At 54.8% G+C, this 16,827-nt stretch overlaps 2 protein-coding genes across 18 annotated transcripts in view; one reads left to right on the top strand and one right to left on the bottom strand.

The window, feature by feature from the left end:
• The first annotated feature begins 549 nt into the window (after positions 1 to 549).
• On the top strand, positions 550 to 4,089 carry LOC134155122 (steroid 17-alpha-hydroxylase/17,20 lyase). The gene is made up of 8 exons (XM_062601973.1): positions 550 to 888; positions 1,386 to 1,524; positions 2,062 to 2,291; positions 2,510 to 2,596; positions 2,695 to 2,904; positions 3,126 to 3,295; positions 3,379 to 3,482; positions 3,711 to 4,089. Exons 1-8 carry the CDS (start codon positions 577 to 579, stop codon positions 3,977 to 3,979), a joined length of 1,521 nt encoding a protein of 506 aa, XP_062457957.1. The 5' UTR covers positions 550 to 576; the 3' UTR covers positions 3,980 to 4,089.
• Positions 4,090 to 10,352: 6,263 nt separating this feature from the next.
• Positions 10,353 to 16,827, bottom strand: part of WBP1L (WW domain binding protein 1 like) — a 59,283-nt gene continuing 52,808 nt past the window's right edge. For 12 of the 17 annotated variants that reach the window (XM_062601903.1, XM_062601917.1, XM_062601914.1 and 9 more), the window contains 3 exons: positions 15,462 to 15,525; positions 14,105 to 14,266; positions 10,353 to 12,667 (listed from right to left, as the gene is read on the bottom strand). In XM_062601903.1, coding sequence (XP_062457887.1) covers positions 11,931 to 12,667; positions 14,105 to 14,266; positions 15,462 to 15,525 — 963 coding nt within the window. In that variant the 3' untranslated portion in view covers positions 10,353 to 11,930. The remainder of the gene's footprint in view (positions 12,668 to 14,104; positions 14,267 to 15,461; positions 15,526 to 16,827) is intronic. The other 5 variants (XM_062601908.1, XM_062601915.1, XM_062601916.1 and 2 more) reach the window with 1 other exon arrangement.

Raw genomic sequence — 16,827 nt, 5'->3', positions numbered from 1 at the left:
CCCAGCACTCACCAGAGCTGACCCGGTCTTCTCAGCACTGACCAGTGCTTGACCAGCACTGCCCCAGGGCTCCTCAGGACTTCCCAGTGCTTGGCCAGTACCGACCAGAGCTGTCTGGGGCATCTCAGCACTGCCCATTGCTGCCCAGGGCTGCCCAGCACTCCCCAGTGCCCCCAGCCCTGTGCTGCCCATCCGCTCCCAGGCACGCTGAAGGGTGCCCAGGCTGGGACAGACCCCAGTGTCCCACCGGTCCCCAGCTGTGCTCATGGCACCCGGGGCTGCCCCTGTACCCCTCATCCACCGCGATGGAGCCTGAGCACAGACCCATCCCTGCCTGTACCCTGGCCCGCAGCCCGCTGGATGCAGCTCCCCCACGGCCACCCGGTGCGACCATGGCCCCGCAGCCCTCGCCCCCGTCAGGTGCCCAGCTGCAGGGCTGGCTCCAGGCCCAGCGCCCGGTCCCCCCTTCCCGTCCCCCTGATAAGGAGCCGAGCCCGCCTTGGGGTCAAGGCGACGGCCCCGCCGCCTGTATAAAGGCCCCCCGCGCCGCTGCGGCCCCACAGCTGGCCCCACACCATGCCGCTGCTGGGCGCCCTGCTGCTGGCCCTGGCTCTGGCCCTGCTCTGCTCCTGGGGGCTGGCACGCCGGAGGGACACGGCGGGGCCGGGGCGGCCGCGGAGCCTGCCCGCCCTGCCGCTGGTGGGCAGCCTGCTGCAGCTGGCCGGGCACCCCCAGCTCCACCTGCGGCTCTGGCGCCTGCAGGGCCGCTACGGCAGCCTCTATGCTCTCTGGATGGGCTCGCACTACGTGGTGGTGGTGAACAGCTACCGGCACGCCAGGGAGGTGCTGCTGAAGAAGGGGAAGGCTTTCGCTGGACGGCCCCGCACCGTGAGTCGGCAGCGGGGTTTGGGGGATCCCCTCCTCCTGCGGCGTGGGGTGAGGCGGGGGATGCTCACAAGAGAGGGGCTGGCACCCGGCAGGGTCCTTCTGCTTTTCCCATTCTGCCTGCAGCAATGGCAGCTGCAGGGGCAACCCCCTCTCTGCCCTGTTCCCCGGGGCGAATCCTGTGCATCCTCCATCCCAAGGGGGCCCGTTTTTCCCCAGGGCTGGCTGCGTTTTGAGGCATGGGTTCAGGTACCACCGGGCTCCCTGCACCCTCCAAGTTTCCTGGGCACCCCTGTCCCTAGCCCTGGCATCTGTCCCCAGACCTCTCCATCAGTCTTTGGGGTGGGAAAGCAAAGCTCATGGCCCTGGCTTTGCCCACCAGCATTAACCACCATCCCCCTGGACCATCCCTGGGATGAGATGACCATCCAGCCCCCGCAGCATCACCCCTCTCGGGGCTGCCCTGCAGCAGGGTGACCCTGGGACTGCGTGTCCCACAGGTGACCACGGACCTGCTGTCCCGGGGGGGAAAGGACATCGCCTTTGCCAGCTACGGGCCCCTCTGGAAGTTCCAGCGCAAGCTGGTGCACGCTGCGCTCTCCATGTTCGGGGAGGGCTCACTCACCCTCGAGAGGATCAGTAAGTGCCCCCCCCCCCCCGCTCCCTCCCTGCTCTTCCTCCTCCCGCACTTTGATCCGAGCTCGGCTTTCCCTTTCCCTGTGCCCTGATCCCCTGGGAACCGAGGGGCACTCATTGGCTTGGCTCAACGCCCCCCAGCAGGCACTTAGTTTGCCTGGCATGAGCTCAGTCCCTCTCCTTCCATCCCTGCTACTTTGCCAACACCTCTCCCCATACGTTTTTCCCCCTGAGCTATGTCTCCCCTCGCTCAGCTGGGGAAACTGAGGCATGGAGCCAGCTCCCAGCCCACCAGGCTCCCCACTCCACCCAGGAGGTGCATCCAGCTGCACACAGACTTTGCTGTGTGTCTCCATCTCCTCTGCTCCTCCCACACCCAGTATCACCCCTTCTAGCCACCCCAGCCCCTTGAGGCTCAGCCCTGACCCGGCTCTCTGCAGGCTGCACACCCTGAGTGGGGGACTCCTCCTTCCATCACCCAGATGCCCCCTGCACCCCCTCATCTCCACCATCACCCCTTTACCTGCCTCTCCACCACAGTCTGCCGGGAAGCTGCGTCCCTCTGCGAGACACTCAGCGCTGCACAGGACATGGCCCTGGACATGGGCCCTGAGCTCACACGGGCCGTCACCAACGTGGTCTGCTCCCTCTGCTTCAACTCCTCGTACCGGCGCGGGGACCCCGAGTTCGAGGCCATGCTGGAGTACAGCCAGGGTATCGTGGACACCGTGGCCAAGGAGAGCTTGGTGGACATCTTCCCGTGGCTCCAGGTAAGCAAGGACACAGGGACTGCTAGTTCCTCTCACCTTGGATCACAGGAAGGAGTTGGCAGGTGTCATGCAGGACGGGGCTACCTGAGCACCCCAGGGTTTAGGAGGGTCCCTGCCCTGGTGTCCCCCAAGAGCCAGTACCCTGGTGGGCACAGATGGACTGCAGAGGCTGGGCTGAACTGGAGCCCCTCACTGTAATGGGGCTTTTCTCCCCTCAGATCTTCCCCAACAAGGACCTGGCCCTGCTGAAGAGATGCCTCAAGGTGCGGGACCAGCTGCTCCAGCAGAAGTTCACTGAACACAAGGTGCCAACAGGGCAAGGACAAGGGCAATGCTCAGGAGCTGTGGGGTGCTGGAGGGGTCTGTGCCCAGCACAGCCCAGCTCACATGTGTCCCCTGGCAGGAAGCCTTCTGCGGGGACACCGTAAAGGACCTCATGGATGCCCTCCTGCAAGTGAGGCTCAGTGCCGAGAGCAGCAGTGCCCTGGCACCAGGGCTGGAGCTGACTGACGACCACCTCCTCATGACGGTGGGGGACATCTTCGGGGCTGGTGTGGAGACCACCACGACTGTGCTCAAATGGGCTGTGCTCTACCTGCTCCACTACCCCGAGGTAGGGTCTGCATTCTGTGTCAGGGCCACCAGGGACATCATGGAGGGCTTCGGGGAAGGCAGATGCCAAGAGAGATGTCAGGCTTTGCCAATAAGAAGGATCAGGCTGTGGGCATTTTACTTCTGCCCTGTACAACCTGCCAGAACAACTGCCATGGGAAGCCCATACACACAGGCCACCCCATCCCTGGGCTCCCAGCCCAGCCCTGCCTCCCATCCCAGGTCCAGAGGAAGATCCAGGAGGAGATGGACCAGAAGATCGGGCTGGTGCGTCATCCCCTCCTCAGCGACCGCCCACTGCTGCCCTACCTGGAGGCTACCATCAGTGAAGTGCTGCGCATCCGGCCCGTGTCCCCGCTGCTCATCCCGCACGTATCCCTTGCCGACACCAGGTGAGACCCCCACAGTACTGTCAGGATGCCGACAGAGACTATGGGAGGGAGCAACCATCTCCCTCTGCATTTTTGCCTTGCAGCATAGGGGAATACTCCATCCCCAAGGGTGCCAGGGTCGTCATCAACCTCTGGTCCGTGCACCACGATGAGAAGGAGTGGGACAAGCCTGAGGAATTCAACCCCGGTGAGTTCAGTGCTCCCAGGGGGCAGGGGATGGTGGGGTGGGTGCAGCAGGAGAGGCTGAGCCTGGGGGTGACTTGGTGGTGGGATATTGGATGCTGCTCCCCCCTGGCTGGGGCACTTGCACTGTCTGTGCTGTTGCAGCTCAGGGGAGGGACACGCAGGTGATGAACTCAGGCAGTTCTCAGGGACCGATCCCTGTTGATGCCAATGGTGCCCCTTCCCATCGCAGGCCGCTTCCTGGATGAGCGGGGCCAGCACATCCACTCGCCCTCGCCCAGCTACCTGCCCTTTGGGGCTGGGATCCGTGTCTGCCTGGGCAAAGTCCTGGCCAAGATGGAGCTGTTCCTCTTCCTGGCCTGGGTGCTGCAGCGCTTCACACTCGAGTGCCCCCAGGACCAGCCCCTGCCCTCACTGGAGGGCAAGTTCGGCGTCGTGCTGCAGGTGCAGAAGTTTCGGGTGAAGGCCAGGCTGCGGGATGCATGGCGAGTGGCCGCGTGATGGGAACCAGCCCTGGACCCCAGCAGTGGTGGGGTGGGATGGGACAGGATGGGACATGCCCTGCCTGCCCATGGGTGCAGGGTTGTCCAAATAAAGCTGTTCCCAAGGCAGTGTGGCTCCTGGTATTTTTGGGGCAGGCTGTGGAGGGCAGAGAGAGGTAGGAGGGTGCATGAGATATATGGTCGCCCCGCAGCTTGCTGTGAGCATTAGGCTGAGCTGGGACGCCATGGCACCTCTGTGGGGCTGCCAACACCAACAGCCCCTTCACCCCTCCCAGGGATGCGAGGTGGGGGCCAGTCCAGAGTCAACACTGAGCCATGGGGACCACTCCCCCAACACAGCCAGGGGGGGAGAAGGGCCCACCCCAGCCAGGTAAGGGGGGATGTGAGCAGTGAGCAGTTTGGGGTTAGGGATGCCCAGGCTGTGACCATGGCTGACCCCTGCCTCAGTTTCCCCACTGGGAGCAGGGAGAATGAACATGACATGGGCTGGGAGCTGAGCTTGCCATGGGGCAGGGAGAGTTCCCTAGCCCTATCCCAGGACACTGGGTCCCCACCACTGGAACTCCTGCTTGCTCCTTGCAGGGAAAAAGAGAGGAACAGCTCAGAGATTCCTTCAGTTTTGGCTCCCCCATGGCTTCCTCTCCCTCAGCACACAAGTGCATGCATAGGCATATGCCAGCACACATAGGCATATGCACACATGTGCCTGCACACACATGTACTTACAAGCATGTAAGCACAAGGATACATTTATGCCTGAATATGCTTACATATACACATATGTATGTGCTTGCATGCACACATGTACACCTGCATGCATGCAGCCCCTTCCAGGTAGGACACAAGCACCTTGTAGGGCTGCAGGGCTGCCTGACCCTGTCCTGTGTGTGAGTCACAAAGGGGAGATGCAGGCAGCACCAGCCTCAGGCAAAAGTGGGGTTCCCATTGCTTGGGGACACCCAGGGGCACCTGGACCCCCCCCCCACCCCAGGCCCAGTGCATGAGCACCACAGTGCTGGGGGCTGCTGACATTCACTGCACAGCAATCACAGAATCACAGAATAGTTAGGGTTGGAAAGGACCATCAAGTTCCAACCCCCCTGCCATGGGCAGGGACACCTCACACTAAACCATGCCATCCAAGGCTCTGTCCAACCTGGCCTTGAACACTGCCAGGGATGGAGCATTCACAGCTTCCCTGGGCAACCCATTCCAGTGCCTCACCACCCTCACAGTAAAGAACTTCCTTATATCCAATCTAAACTTCCCCTGTTTAAGTTTTAACCCGTTACCCCTTGTCCTGTCACTACAGTCCCTAATGAAGAGTCCCTCCCCAGCATCCTTTTAGGCCCCCTTCAGATACTGGAAGGCTGCTATGAGGTCTCCATGCAGCCTTCTCTTCTCCAGGCTGAACAGCCCCAACTTCCTCAGCCTGTCTTCATACGGGAGGTGCTCCAGTCCCCTGATCATCCTCGTGGTCCTTCTCTGCACTTGTTCCAACAGTTCCATGTCCTGTTTGTGTTGAGGACACCAGAACTGCACACAATACTCCAGGTGAGGTCTCACAGTGTTCTGATGTTCACTGCGGCTGGGTTACGGCCATCACTTGGAGCAGCACAACCTCCCTGAAATGCAAGGGGCTGGGTTTGCTTTCACAGAACACTACCGTGCTGTGGAGGGCAGCACGCAATTAGGTTTCTGGTTCTCTGTTAGCTGACCTCTTAATATTTAGCTCAACGGCAACACAGCTATGGCTCAGGGCACCTGGAGGGAAAGGAGATAGGGTGGAAAGACCCACAGAGCCCCAACACAGTGTGACACCCCCAGACACACACAGCCCCACTTTCCCCTCCTTTTACTTTCCCCCAGCTCTCTCCCTTGCTAGCAGGCAGGAAACATGGCATAAACCTTCCCCACCACTACTCTCTCTACTTCGTGAGTCAAAACTGCATGTTTTGTTTTGAACCACCAGCATTTGGCTTTCACCAGCCCCTTCATTTCTGGCATCTGATGCCAAATGGGCCCTGTCAGCCCAAGGATGGCACAGGGACAATGAAGACAATGTGCTTGCAGCCCAGCACAGCACTGTGAGCATCTTCTCCCAGTCCATTCTCAGGTGGGCTCAGGGCAGTGGTGAGCAGCCGGAGGAAGAGCCTCTACACACACAGGGGCAATCCTTGGGGTGATTTGTGCAGGTGACCCACCAGAAGCAGGGCAGAGGGGAGCTCAGCCCTGCTGCTGCTGCTGCTGTGTGCTGAGCCCTACAGCCCTTCCTGCTCTCATGCCCCTTTCCATCACACCAGGGGTGCCGCTGGGTTTCTGATCCCTCCACCTCTACTGGCACAGGCCGACGCTGGTGTGTGAAGGGGACTGAGCTCAGAGCAGGTCTGGGGAAAACCTGTCTCAATAGGATGCTCTGGGCTTTCCCAGAGACTGGCAGCTCTGCGCCAGCCTGGTCCTTCCCCTGCCCCACATCCTGTCCCCAGCTGCATGTGCTGGCAGGGAGGCTCCTCTCCAGGCTCCTGCAGTCACCAGCAGCCTGATGCCTCCAAGAGTACCGGTCCACGACCTCCAGCACCTCCTTGCCTGCTTACCAAGGCACTGTTTGACCTTGATATAGGAAGGAATTCTCTCCTTGCCAGAGCCACCACGGGGCCGGCCCCTTGCACACACGGTACCGTTGCCGCAGCGCTCGCTGCAAGGTGCGTGCGCTCACTGCAAGCACTCAAGGCCAGCGCGTACCAAGAGACAGAAACAGGGACTTTGGGACCGGGGGTGTTTCGAGATGGGAGAACGAACGCCTCCAGCAGCAAACGCTTGCCCGAAGCCCAGGCTCCCGCTGGGGTTCCCTAGGTTGTGCTGGCAGGTGCTGCCCCGGACCTGGACCCCAGCCACGTGCTGCAAACCCCATCACCCCGAGAGCCCGGCCCTGCCGCGGGGCTTCCGAGCTCAGCCCCAGCCCATCTCCTCGCAGCCGGGAGCAGCCGCCGCCGCAGGGCTCCAGCGCCCAGCACCAGCTGCCGGCACCGGCACCGTGTGAGCGGGTAAACAGCCGCGGGCACGGCTGCTCCCGGCTGGGAACGGGCAGGGACGCTGCTGAATCATACTCAGAGTATTCATGCCCTGACAGCTGCGGCGGGGCCGGGCGCTGCACTGCACCCAAACACTCCTGACCCCAGCACACAGCTTCACCCAGGCTGCACCGGGCTCCCTTCCATCCCCCTGCCCCCTGAGCCACTGTGGAAGTCAGAGTCCCTGGGACCACCCTTTGGCCCCACTCAGACCTGGCACTGGGCAGCTCAGCGACTCAAACACAGGGGGAGGAGGCAGCCATGCCCATGGGAGAGCTGGGGGGGGGGGAGCTCAGCAGCTGCCACTAGGTTTTGGCCGGCTGAGCACGGGCAGCCACTGCGAACACGGAGGCTTTTGCCACTGAAATAACCCTGCGGCTCTAACAGCCTGAGCCATGCTGGGTCCCTGCCCTTCCTCTGGGGTCACCAGGTGTCTTTGCACTAGGCAGGAGGGAACGGAGCTGAAGGGCTTGGAGGGCAGCTTATGTGGGACAGGAAACAGCAACTCCCTGCAGCACAGGGGGGCTTCAAAAGAGGAATCAGTGATAGTGGAAAGGGTGAAGATTTTTCATCCATGGCTGTTCCCACGCTGTAGCCCATGGAGCAGAGGCGCAGCTCACACCAAGGGAGGACTCGAGGACACTGGGTACAACAAGCCCAAGCCTTTCCATCACACAAACTCATTCTGGGGGGCACAGCTCTCAGCACACGCTGCTCAGGAGCCCTCCAAGTTTGGGGGGGCTCCACTTTACACCCCAGGCTGTGCTGGAGAGCCACAGCCAGCAGGAGAGGTGCAGGCGATGTTGGCAGTACCTGCTGGCTGGCGTCGGGCAGGGCGCCAGGCGAGCTGAGTAAGCACAAAGCTCAGGACACAGCTGTTCACCACCCGAAAACAAACCCAGAACCACCCCGGCAGCCTGTGACCCCCCCGGCACAGAGACTGCAGCGCTTGCACCACTCGTGAGACGCCTGGGGCGGGCACCGGGCCCATCTGATAACGGCGGAGCTGTGCTGCAGGGGAGGGGGAACCAGCTCTGGTGAAGACAGGGGGAGAACAGCAACTGATCCCGGCCTTCCCAGGCTGCTTGCTGTGGTACGCTGCACGGCTTGCTTCCAGCAGAGGCTGCCGGCCCGACTGCGTGCCCAGCCTGGTCCAGGCTTTTCCTATATAAACAAGAGATCCAAAACCAAGGGGGTGACACCTCCTGGGCAGGTGAGTGAGGGTCGGGAGGCAGCCGGCTGCAGGGAGCGTGTGCACTGGAGCAAGATCCCTGCCAAGCTCTGCTGGGAGTGGGTCACCGTGGGTCGAGCCCGGCTCAGAAGAGGATGTGCCTGTGGGAGCCTGGGCTGCAGGGGCAGGAAGCGAGGCAGCCCCGGCTGCCGCCGCTGACGCACATCCCCGAGCGCGATGGGCGCCCCAACGCTCCCATTGCCTCAGAGCTTCCAGATCATGCTGCTGTCCCGGAGCCTTGCTCAGGTTTCCTGCCCCAGGAAGTTTTCAATGACTGCGTAACGCAGAAGCATAACTGCGCCTCAGCTTTCCTTCGCCTCGAGTTAGGCAGGTAGGAGCTCTGAGAGCAGGCTGCCAGCACACACCAAGACACACCATTCCCTCCTCCTCCAGCCAACACCCAACAGCTGGGTTGTATAAACATGCAACAATACGCTGCAGAAAAACTAGAGCAATGTTCCCAGAGGGATAAGTTTGCATTGTTGGAGCTGAAGCATCCCTTGGGAACACTGAGGTGATGCTGCAGCATCCACCAGTCGTGCCTGGGGGACCCTCTTGCTGAGCCATCACATGGGCTCTGCAGTGCCTGTCCCCAGGCGACATCCCCCCATGCCTGCAGGGACACCCGCTGGGTCTTTGCCCTCAAAGCTGACTTCAGTGGCCAAAAACATGCCGTGTAAGCAGCACTGCACTGCCAAAGGCTCTGGCAAAAATAGACTTCAAGCATTATTGGCACCAACACTTGAAGCATGTTGCAAAGAAAAACATCTAGCCGTGGATTGACACTAATTTGCCCTCAATTGTGCTGCACTGTTTCCAACTCGGTTTTGAAGTGGCATGTTTATGACAATCATAAAACACTTGCCCCTTATAGCTTGAAATGGGTGGATTTCGGCGTCCTGGTGGTAAGAGATGCACACTTGCCTGCATCCTTGCTTCTCCAGCACTTTACACCCACAGTGTGCATTCAGAGAAGAGCTCTGTTTAGGTCATGTTGGCTTTCTACCAAGGGACACACGTGACAAACAAGCACCCTTCTAAAGCTCCAAAGCTGGAGCTTTGGGAGCTCTCTCCCTGCCCATGTTTTTAGCCCTGAAGAGACACCAGCCGGATGCCTCCAAGAAGCTGTCCTCCCCTACACCATTCCTCCTGCTCCAGGTCTAAAAGCCTGAAGCACCAAGAGCCACACTGACTGTCCTGCTCCTCCTCAGTCACATGTGGGCTTAAGAAACATGGTCTGTACCTTCTTTATGGTCCTTAAAAGCCTCCAGGACTCATAAAAACAGGCTCACCCCTGTTTCTTCCTGACTTTTTAAGATCAGAAATAGAAGCCTGGCTTAGAGGTAAGCACCAGTATGTCCACAGAAGTGGGGTTTCCGCCACTCTCGGTGGGGTGGCACAAAAGCAAACACAGCGATTTTTGTCCTATACCAATAAAAACATTGGCAGTGGGTCTCCCACTGCCATGGGGCCATCCCCAGGACTTAGAGCAATTAAACCCCACTCCGTAAGGACTGATGTGCTTTGTTTTAGCTTTCTCTGTGTTGTGAGGAGCAAAACCCGGTGCCAATGCGTACAGAATTCCTAAGGGTGTCACTGGGGATCTTTAATTCTCTTCTCAAAAGATGCATGTGGTCGGTGAACAGCTGGGAGCAACCAGTCCCTGGGTGGTCAGTGCACAGGGAACCAGCATGGCTCTGGGATGTGTACAGCCTCTCTGTTACCTCTCACACTCCAGGCATCCAGGAACAAGATCTCCTGAATCCACACTGAAGTCCTTCATTCCTAAGAGCATACCAAGACACAAACTGAAGAGCTGCTTTAATCAGCTGTTCTGATAGAAGAGAAAGGCTGTGACAGACAAAGGAGTGAGATTCTCCTAAACCTTGTAAAGTAAAAGTGCTCTCCTCAAACATGTGGGTAAATACCAAGATGAGCACACTTGTCTTGCTGTCATCTCTATCCAGTACAGTGATATGTACCTCCAGTTCAGAAACCAAAGCACAACCACAAACTAAAGATAAACCTTGCTCTTAACTCACAAAATGATGCACATACACACAGGCAAATTATCAGAAAAGGCATTATATTTTGGTTTCCACCTTATTTAAAACTGATTTTGGTTTTCAATCAATCAAATCTGAGTATGTCCGAGTTCAGTTTTCAATTTTCTTTTCCCCCCATAACAGTAATGATCAGGATGATCATAATTATAAAAGGGCCGGGGAGAAAACCCGAGAACAAGATACATAGTGTGAACTGTGCTCTCTTCCACATGAGCACGCTAGGGAATGTTAGTTTCAAGCTCTTTTTTTTTCCTTCAGGTTGTCACTAACAAAATCTCTACCATTTATTAAAGCAAAGCTACAGTAAATTTTCTTGCAGTCTTACAGCAGGTTTTCATATTACCAGTAGGACTTGCATGCATGGATTGCAGTCACACACACACACACACACGCTCACAGACATTGTACAGTAGCCAGTTGGCACCATAAAAACAAAAAGAAAACAGACATTCATTTCTTTGAAGTGGTCAACATTAGAATCGCACCAAACATTTGGATTTCAAACAAAAATACTGCACAGGTCTTCCACATCTACATGGTAAGTCATCCCTTCACAATGGACGGAGCTCTCGTCTCCATTTGTTCAACATGCATCGCTGAAGCTTGAAGGCACGCTGGCCAAAGAGAGCCCTGTTCTTTTTTGTCATCTTAACTCCAGTGTGCTGCTGTCGGGGTGCAAAGAAAGGAACAAAATAAAGCCAAGCCCTTTTGCAGCACACCGGGAAAAGGTCATTCGCAGACCACAGTACTTGGAAGGCAGCCCAGCTGCCTGGATTCTACTTCTAACTGTGCTCTTGGAGGCATTGAAGGAATACGCTTGTCTTTAAAAATGACATAAAAGGCAAATTTCTGCAAAGCCTTTCTTTTCAAACTGCTCACGGTAGACTAACACTCCTTCTGGAAGAAACTGGTCCTTCAGTCACCAGCTTCAAGTGGGAAATTTCCTACCTGCTGTCTTAAACACTGAAGCACCAGAGGTTATAGGGCTGATGTGTTCAGGCATTCATCAGCTTCAGGAAAACTACACACACACACGTGCGCGCACACACACACACACACAAAATAAAAGCTAAACCGAAAAGAAATCCCCAATACCTCAAGAGCACTATATCAAACCAGAACTCTTGGGCTACTGACTGCCAGCACTGTCAGAAGCTGCTTGCTTCTGGGAAGACACCTGGAGGTTGAAGCCTGACGGTGATTTTTGTATCCTCCCAGGGTGAGATCTGCTGAGCTTTACTGATTGCGAGATAAAGCAGTGTTTTCAGAAACTAAAACCAACAAACTCGTAATAACCATCACCAAAATCACCATTGGGAAAATTCCATTTGTTAGAAGGTCTCATTGAGAAACACCAGTCCCTGCCCTGCAGAGCAGGACAGACATGATTAACAAAACCCCGAGCGACCCGTCCCCCACACACCGGGCCTTCAAGGACTAGTCCTCGAATTATACTGGAGGGGGAGAAACAGAAATAAACTAAGAAAAGGTTGTATCACCTTTTTTCCTCCTATTAAAGTTGTTATCCTCTTATTCCACTCTCATTTCTTTGTTTTTTTTTCTCCCTTCCACTCTGCCACCTTAGCTGGGGGAGTTACTGGTACAAGAGTTTGGAGAGTCCTGCTCATTTATTGTGTTCAAGAGTACACACACCGGCTGCCGGGGCAGGTGGTGGTGGCTGTGTTCACGGTGCTGCTCCTCTGCGGCATTAAAAAGCCCTTCCTCCTCATCCCCATGGGAACGGCCGCTGCAGCTGTCACAGAAGTCCAGGGGCCCATCCAGAGCATCATCAATGAGCCCATCAAACTCCTTGAGGTCATCGTCGTGATGGCCCCGGTTGCATACGCAGACTTCGATGCCCGAGTCACCAGTGAAGCGGCGCTGCCTGCCCGGAGTCTTGTCCTTCGCATCGGGAATGGCGCTGCTCTGCTCTAAGCTCTCAGAGCTGTAACCTTTGAGCAGTTCCTCCTTGCACTCAGTATCCTTATTAGGACCAGCCCTCTCCACCAGCTCGGCTCCTGTGCTGGTACCACCAGGCTCAATGCTTTGCATTTTGGCAACTGCTCTCTCAAGTGTGGTGGTGGAGGGCTCGGGATCTCCGAGGCCGGGGGACCCGGGGTGGTCAGTACTGCTGTTATTGCCACTGGGTGCTGCTGAGCTGCTCTGTGCTGGCTGTAGGTTTCTTGGCATGTCTGGGATTGTGCTACTGCTGCCTGCTGGGACGCACTGCTGATGTAAGGCACTGTATGGCGGTGGTGGGGTCGGCGGTCGGTTCACCACTTCCTCATAGGGAGGTAGTAAATAATTTGGCAAAAACCCTGAAAGTGGGAAGCAAGGAGGAGAAGTTATTTCTTGAACAGCTTACCCCAGGAAACAAGTCATTAATGCAGGTCTGTTAGTTGTTTGTTGTCTACCAGCACCTTGCCTCTGAACAGCTCAAGGGGCTTTACAAGGGGTGCCAAAACTTGGCCCAAATGAGACACATCATGTTATAGAGAAACAGCAATCGTGGCACAGGAGGGCACCTTTACAGGAGGAGATGGACACAGCTGGGAACAGCAGCCTGATCTCGTGGCTCTCAAGTCTATGCCCAGGGCTACCAGGTGAACTTACCATCACCACCCTGTACCCCAGTACAGCCTCATAAACCACACCAAGGGATGGCCTGCATCAGCTGGAGAGAACATCCTGGGAGACACCTCACCAGCCCTCGCCAACACTGGCTTCTCAGCCAAGATTCTGCTTTCAGGAACAAAGACCTCATCTCACAAAGCCTTGTGCACATATGAAGAAACATAAGCAGTTATAAGGATCCTGGCTTTCAGTTGTTAACACTGGATTAATTTTTTTCTGGTGCAGGCAGAGCAAACTGGCAGTACTTTCAAGAAAGTTTGGTTTATTGTACTTACAGCCCCACAAATCTATGACAGATTTTGTTTACTTTTTAAGAAGCAACAAAACAATCTATATATAGACAGAATGGACTTAAATACTAGAAACACAAAGCACTGCAGTTTTCCATGTGCAATTGGGTATCCCTGGGAAGGAAAAGGCTGCTGGGGATTATTTCTGAGGTGGCTGCAGGAGTTGAACAATAAAAGCAAGCTCATATATGCAACTCAACAGTCCACTACAGAAAACTCAGTTGCAATACCACCAGTCAGAAGGCCGAGGCCTGCTGTTCTAGTGCAGCGTAGGAAGGCACGAAGGAGAGCACAAAGCAATTGTACTTTCCTTGAGCCATGGGCAACAGCTCCTTCCTGCCAGGTCCTAGGGCTGCTCACCAGCAACGTGGTCTGGTCACTGCAGCACAGGGCAGGAGGCAGCACAGTCCCTGCCAAGGCACCACTTCCACCCACCCTGTGTGACTGTATTTCAAGAGGCCACTTTGCACACCTCAGTCCCACCAGCAGCAAGTGCAGGCTGGAAAGGAGGAGCATCCATGAAGTCCTGAAGGAGATTATAAGAACCCTCGCAGAAAAGCACTCAGGGGATCACTGTACTCACAAAGCCAAATCAAGGGTGGGTGTGAAGGTGGTGTAGCTGGTGTGGCTCACCTGCAGACTCAAGGGGGAGTCAACTGCATCCAGCAGCTGGAATATGCCACCTCATCTCTACAAGTCAAGGTTAGGCCAGAAAGCTGCTCACTGCCTCTTGCTGAGCCCAACCACTGCTGCCCGCTTCCACCCAACCCAGCAAACTTGCTGCTGCCCTGCTACCCATGACCTCCAGGAAAACCAGTGTGAGGTACATACGGAAATAAAACGGCAGGGCTGAATAGTTATGGGCTTCCCGGTATGCGATCAGGTTGATCTCATGTTGCCGCTGCTGGGCCTGGAGACGATGCTTGGTGCGTCGGTGATGGCAAACACAACAGCAGCTGAGGATGATGATGACGGTCCACACCAGCCAAAACCCTACAGTGGGGGAGAGCAAGTGTTAACCACAATGCAAGAGCCACATCCAAACCCAGCAAACACCACAAGGCAATGGAGAAGATCATCAGAAAGCCCAGATTTGAACCCTGCACTGCTGTTAAAGGCAGAAATACATGTTGTGCCAGGAGGCTTCAACACAGACCTGCCTGCATGGTTGACTCCTATTCTGACAGCCTTGGGTAGCCCTGACAGAATTGGGTAACTCGGTACATGCTTTGGTACAATGTGGAGTGTGTTCATTAAGTACAATTCTAGAGAAGAATGAAATATGGAGACAGAGCTAAGCTCCCTCTATCATCGCTCCCACCCTTTGGATATCATTTCTTCTAGCCAAAAATATGAGAAGAGCTGTGAATAACACTGAACTTGTCTCCTACAGCCACTTCAGTTTGAAAATAACAATCAAGACACAAAAGCCACTCTGCAGATTGACCACAGAAGAGGAAAACCCCCAAGCACTATGTTTTGCTTTTGTTTGCACTGCTCTTTAATTTCCATCCCAAATCCTTCATTGTTACGTTTAACAAAACCATACTCTTTTTACATAAATATCTCAAAATATTTTTAAAACTTATTTTTGTATTCAATGTCTTAAATTATCCAAAATTAGATTAAACCAGCCCCCCACACTGAATCCTCAAGAAATCTAACTTCTGCTCTCTTTGTGGTCACGGCTGGTCTCGGTGCCCTGTCGTACTGTACGTACACTGCTCCTTAAAAAGGAATTTATAAAGAGCACTTCCTGCATTTCCTCCACTCCCTCCAACATGTGGAATAATTCCCCCTTTCCAGAGATCTCCCTTCACGCTTGCATGCACTAGAAAAATGTTTTTGAGAAAAACTTCAGAAGAGCAACAACATTCACTGCAGATTAGGCTTTTGCCTCCTGCAAGGACAGCCCACGGCTCTACCTGCTTGAATCTCTTTTTCAAGCTGAGGTTTTGCAGCTCAGGATACCAGAAGAGCTCCCCCTTTAGAAACGTGTAGGCCTAACAACCACTCCTCAGCAGAGATCACAACACTGCTTTTCTTTTGGTAGCACCTTTGCCACTCTTCATTATTCCCAAACAGACAGAACGAAGACAACTCATGCTACAGCCCATTTTCAGCATGGTTCTGCCCTGGGCGATCAAACTGCTTTTTTCTCCTCCCTAGTAGAAACCTCTAGTCCCACCTTTACCGTACCTTGATGTTTTCAGCATCCCCTGCTGAGTTAGCGATGTTTTCTCTGCTAAGAGCTGGGTGGGGAAAGGTGAACAGTTTAGGAATTAGAAGAATGAGAGGAGTGTTGCTCTGGCTCAGAACAAAGTGCAATCGACCCATATCACCCATCTCAGAGACCCACACTGGGCTGTTTGTAGGTGAACTGGATGTGCCATATCGTGCCTGTGAGCATTTGAGCACGGACTTTCACCTCCCTGTGTTGCAACCCAAATTCTTTATGTATTTTGGCAAGTTAAACTGAAATCTCTCTCTTGCCTTGCACAACCAACCTCCCTAATGGACTGGATTCCGCCTTACACCTAAGCTTATCAAACCCTGCTATCAAATGAAGGTGTTACATGCTCCATCTTTTCCTGCTTGGTTGGAAATTAAGGTTCCTAGGTAGTTTTTCTAGCCAGCTTACTCAGCAGTACCACAAAGGGCAGAGAGAAAATGGTGATCTTCACTCCAGAGAAGCAAAGGATGAAGCACTCTAGATGCATCTGAGCTGAGAAAGTGTCTGCTGCCTTCCAAATACCCTTCCATTTCTAAAAAAAAAAGCCTTTTTGTATAAAAAGGACTGGCCTAGTCCACCCTTCATTCCAAAGCCAGACATTTGCAAATACCCCTGTAGCTACCCCCAGTACCACAACCTTGCCACACAAGCCCTATACAACATTGCCTTGCTCTCTTAAGACTCCCACTTTTTTTCCTGCTAAGAGAAGGTTCCTCGCCTTTTAGCTGCTGAAGAAGCCAGAACACACTCATCAAAACCAGGTCACTGGCACGGCATGCCACCATGCACTGAGGCAGGCCTGCAGTTCATCTTTTAAGTACTCCTTATTTTCAACAGGCAGTCCGTGATCATGCATTCAAAAAACAATGGAAAATTACACCCAGCTATCCAGGGATTTTAGCCACAGTTATGAAAACAGATGCTTTTTAACACATTTGATCATGTCCTCTCCCAAGGACTCTAGATGCAATGGCAGCAAGCAGCACTTAGTTAGTTAAGATGTCCTGGAGAACTGCCACTGTTAAGCAATCTCAGCTGTAGCAGCCGAATTTTTCTGCAGGGAATAACTGCTCCCACCCGAGCCTGCATCCAGAAGATTAATAAAGTACTTCTTTCGAAAACTTCTCTACCCATTCCAGAGAAATCCCAAAGTGCTTTGCAGACAAACTGATGCACAAGCTCAGAGCACGGGTCAAAGTAAGCTCAGCCATTCCTGGGAAGACGTGCGGCAACTCTGTAAACAACAGGCAGTAACAACATACAACAGCTTAAGATAATAAATTAATGTTGGATCCTACTGAAACCACAGGTGGCATTTTAA

The sequence above is a fragment of the Pezoporus occidentalis genome, unplaced genomic scaffold (assembly GCF_034315485.1).
Source record: "Pezoporus occidentalis ecotype Australia unplaced genomic scaffold, CSIRO_AGI_Poc_V1 ctg73, whole genome shotgun sequence".
NCBI lineage: Eukaryota > Metazoa > Chordata > Aves > Psittaciformes > Psittacidae > Pezoporus > Pezoporus occidentalis.
This window is presented reverse-complemented; position numbering and strand designations above follow the sequence as displayed.

What these genes read in the sequence shown, in the direction of transcription:
- LOC134155122 (XM_062601973.1), top strand. Translation starts at nt 577, where the DNA reads ATGCCGCTGCTGGGCGCCCTGCTGCTGGCCCTGGCTCTGGCCCTGCTC. An exon ending in ACATCTTCCCGTGGCTCCAG is followed by an intron (nt 2,292 to 2,509) that starts GTAAGCAAGGAC and finishes TTCTCCCCTCAG; the next exon opens with ATCTTCCCCAACAAGGACCT. An exon ending in GTATCCCTTGCCGACACCAG is followed by an intron (nt 3,296 to 3,378) that starts GTGAGACCCCCA and finishes TTTGCCTTGCAG; the next exon opens with CATAGGGGAATACTCCATCC.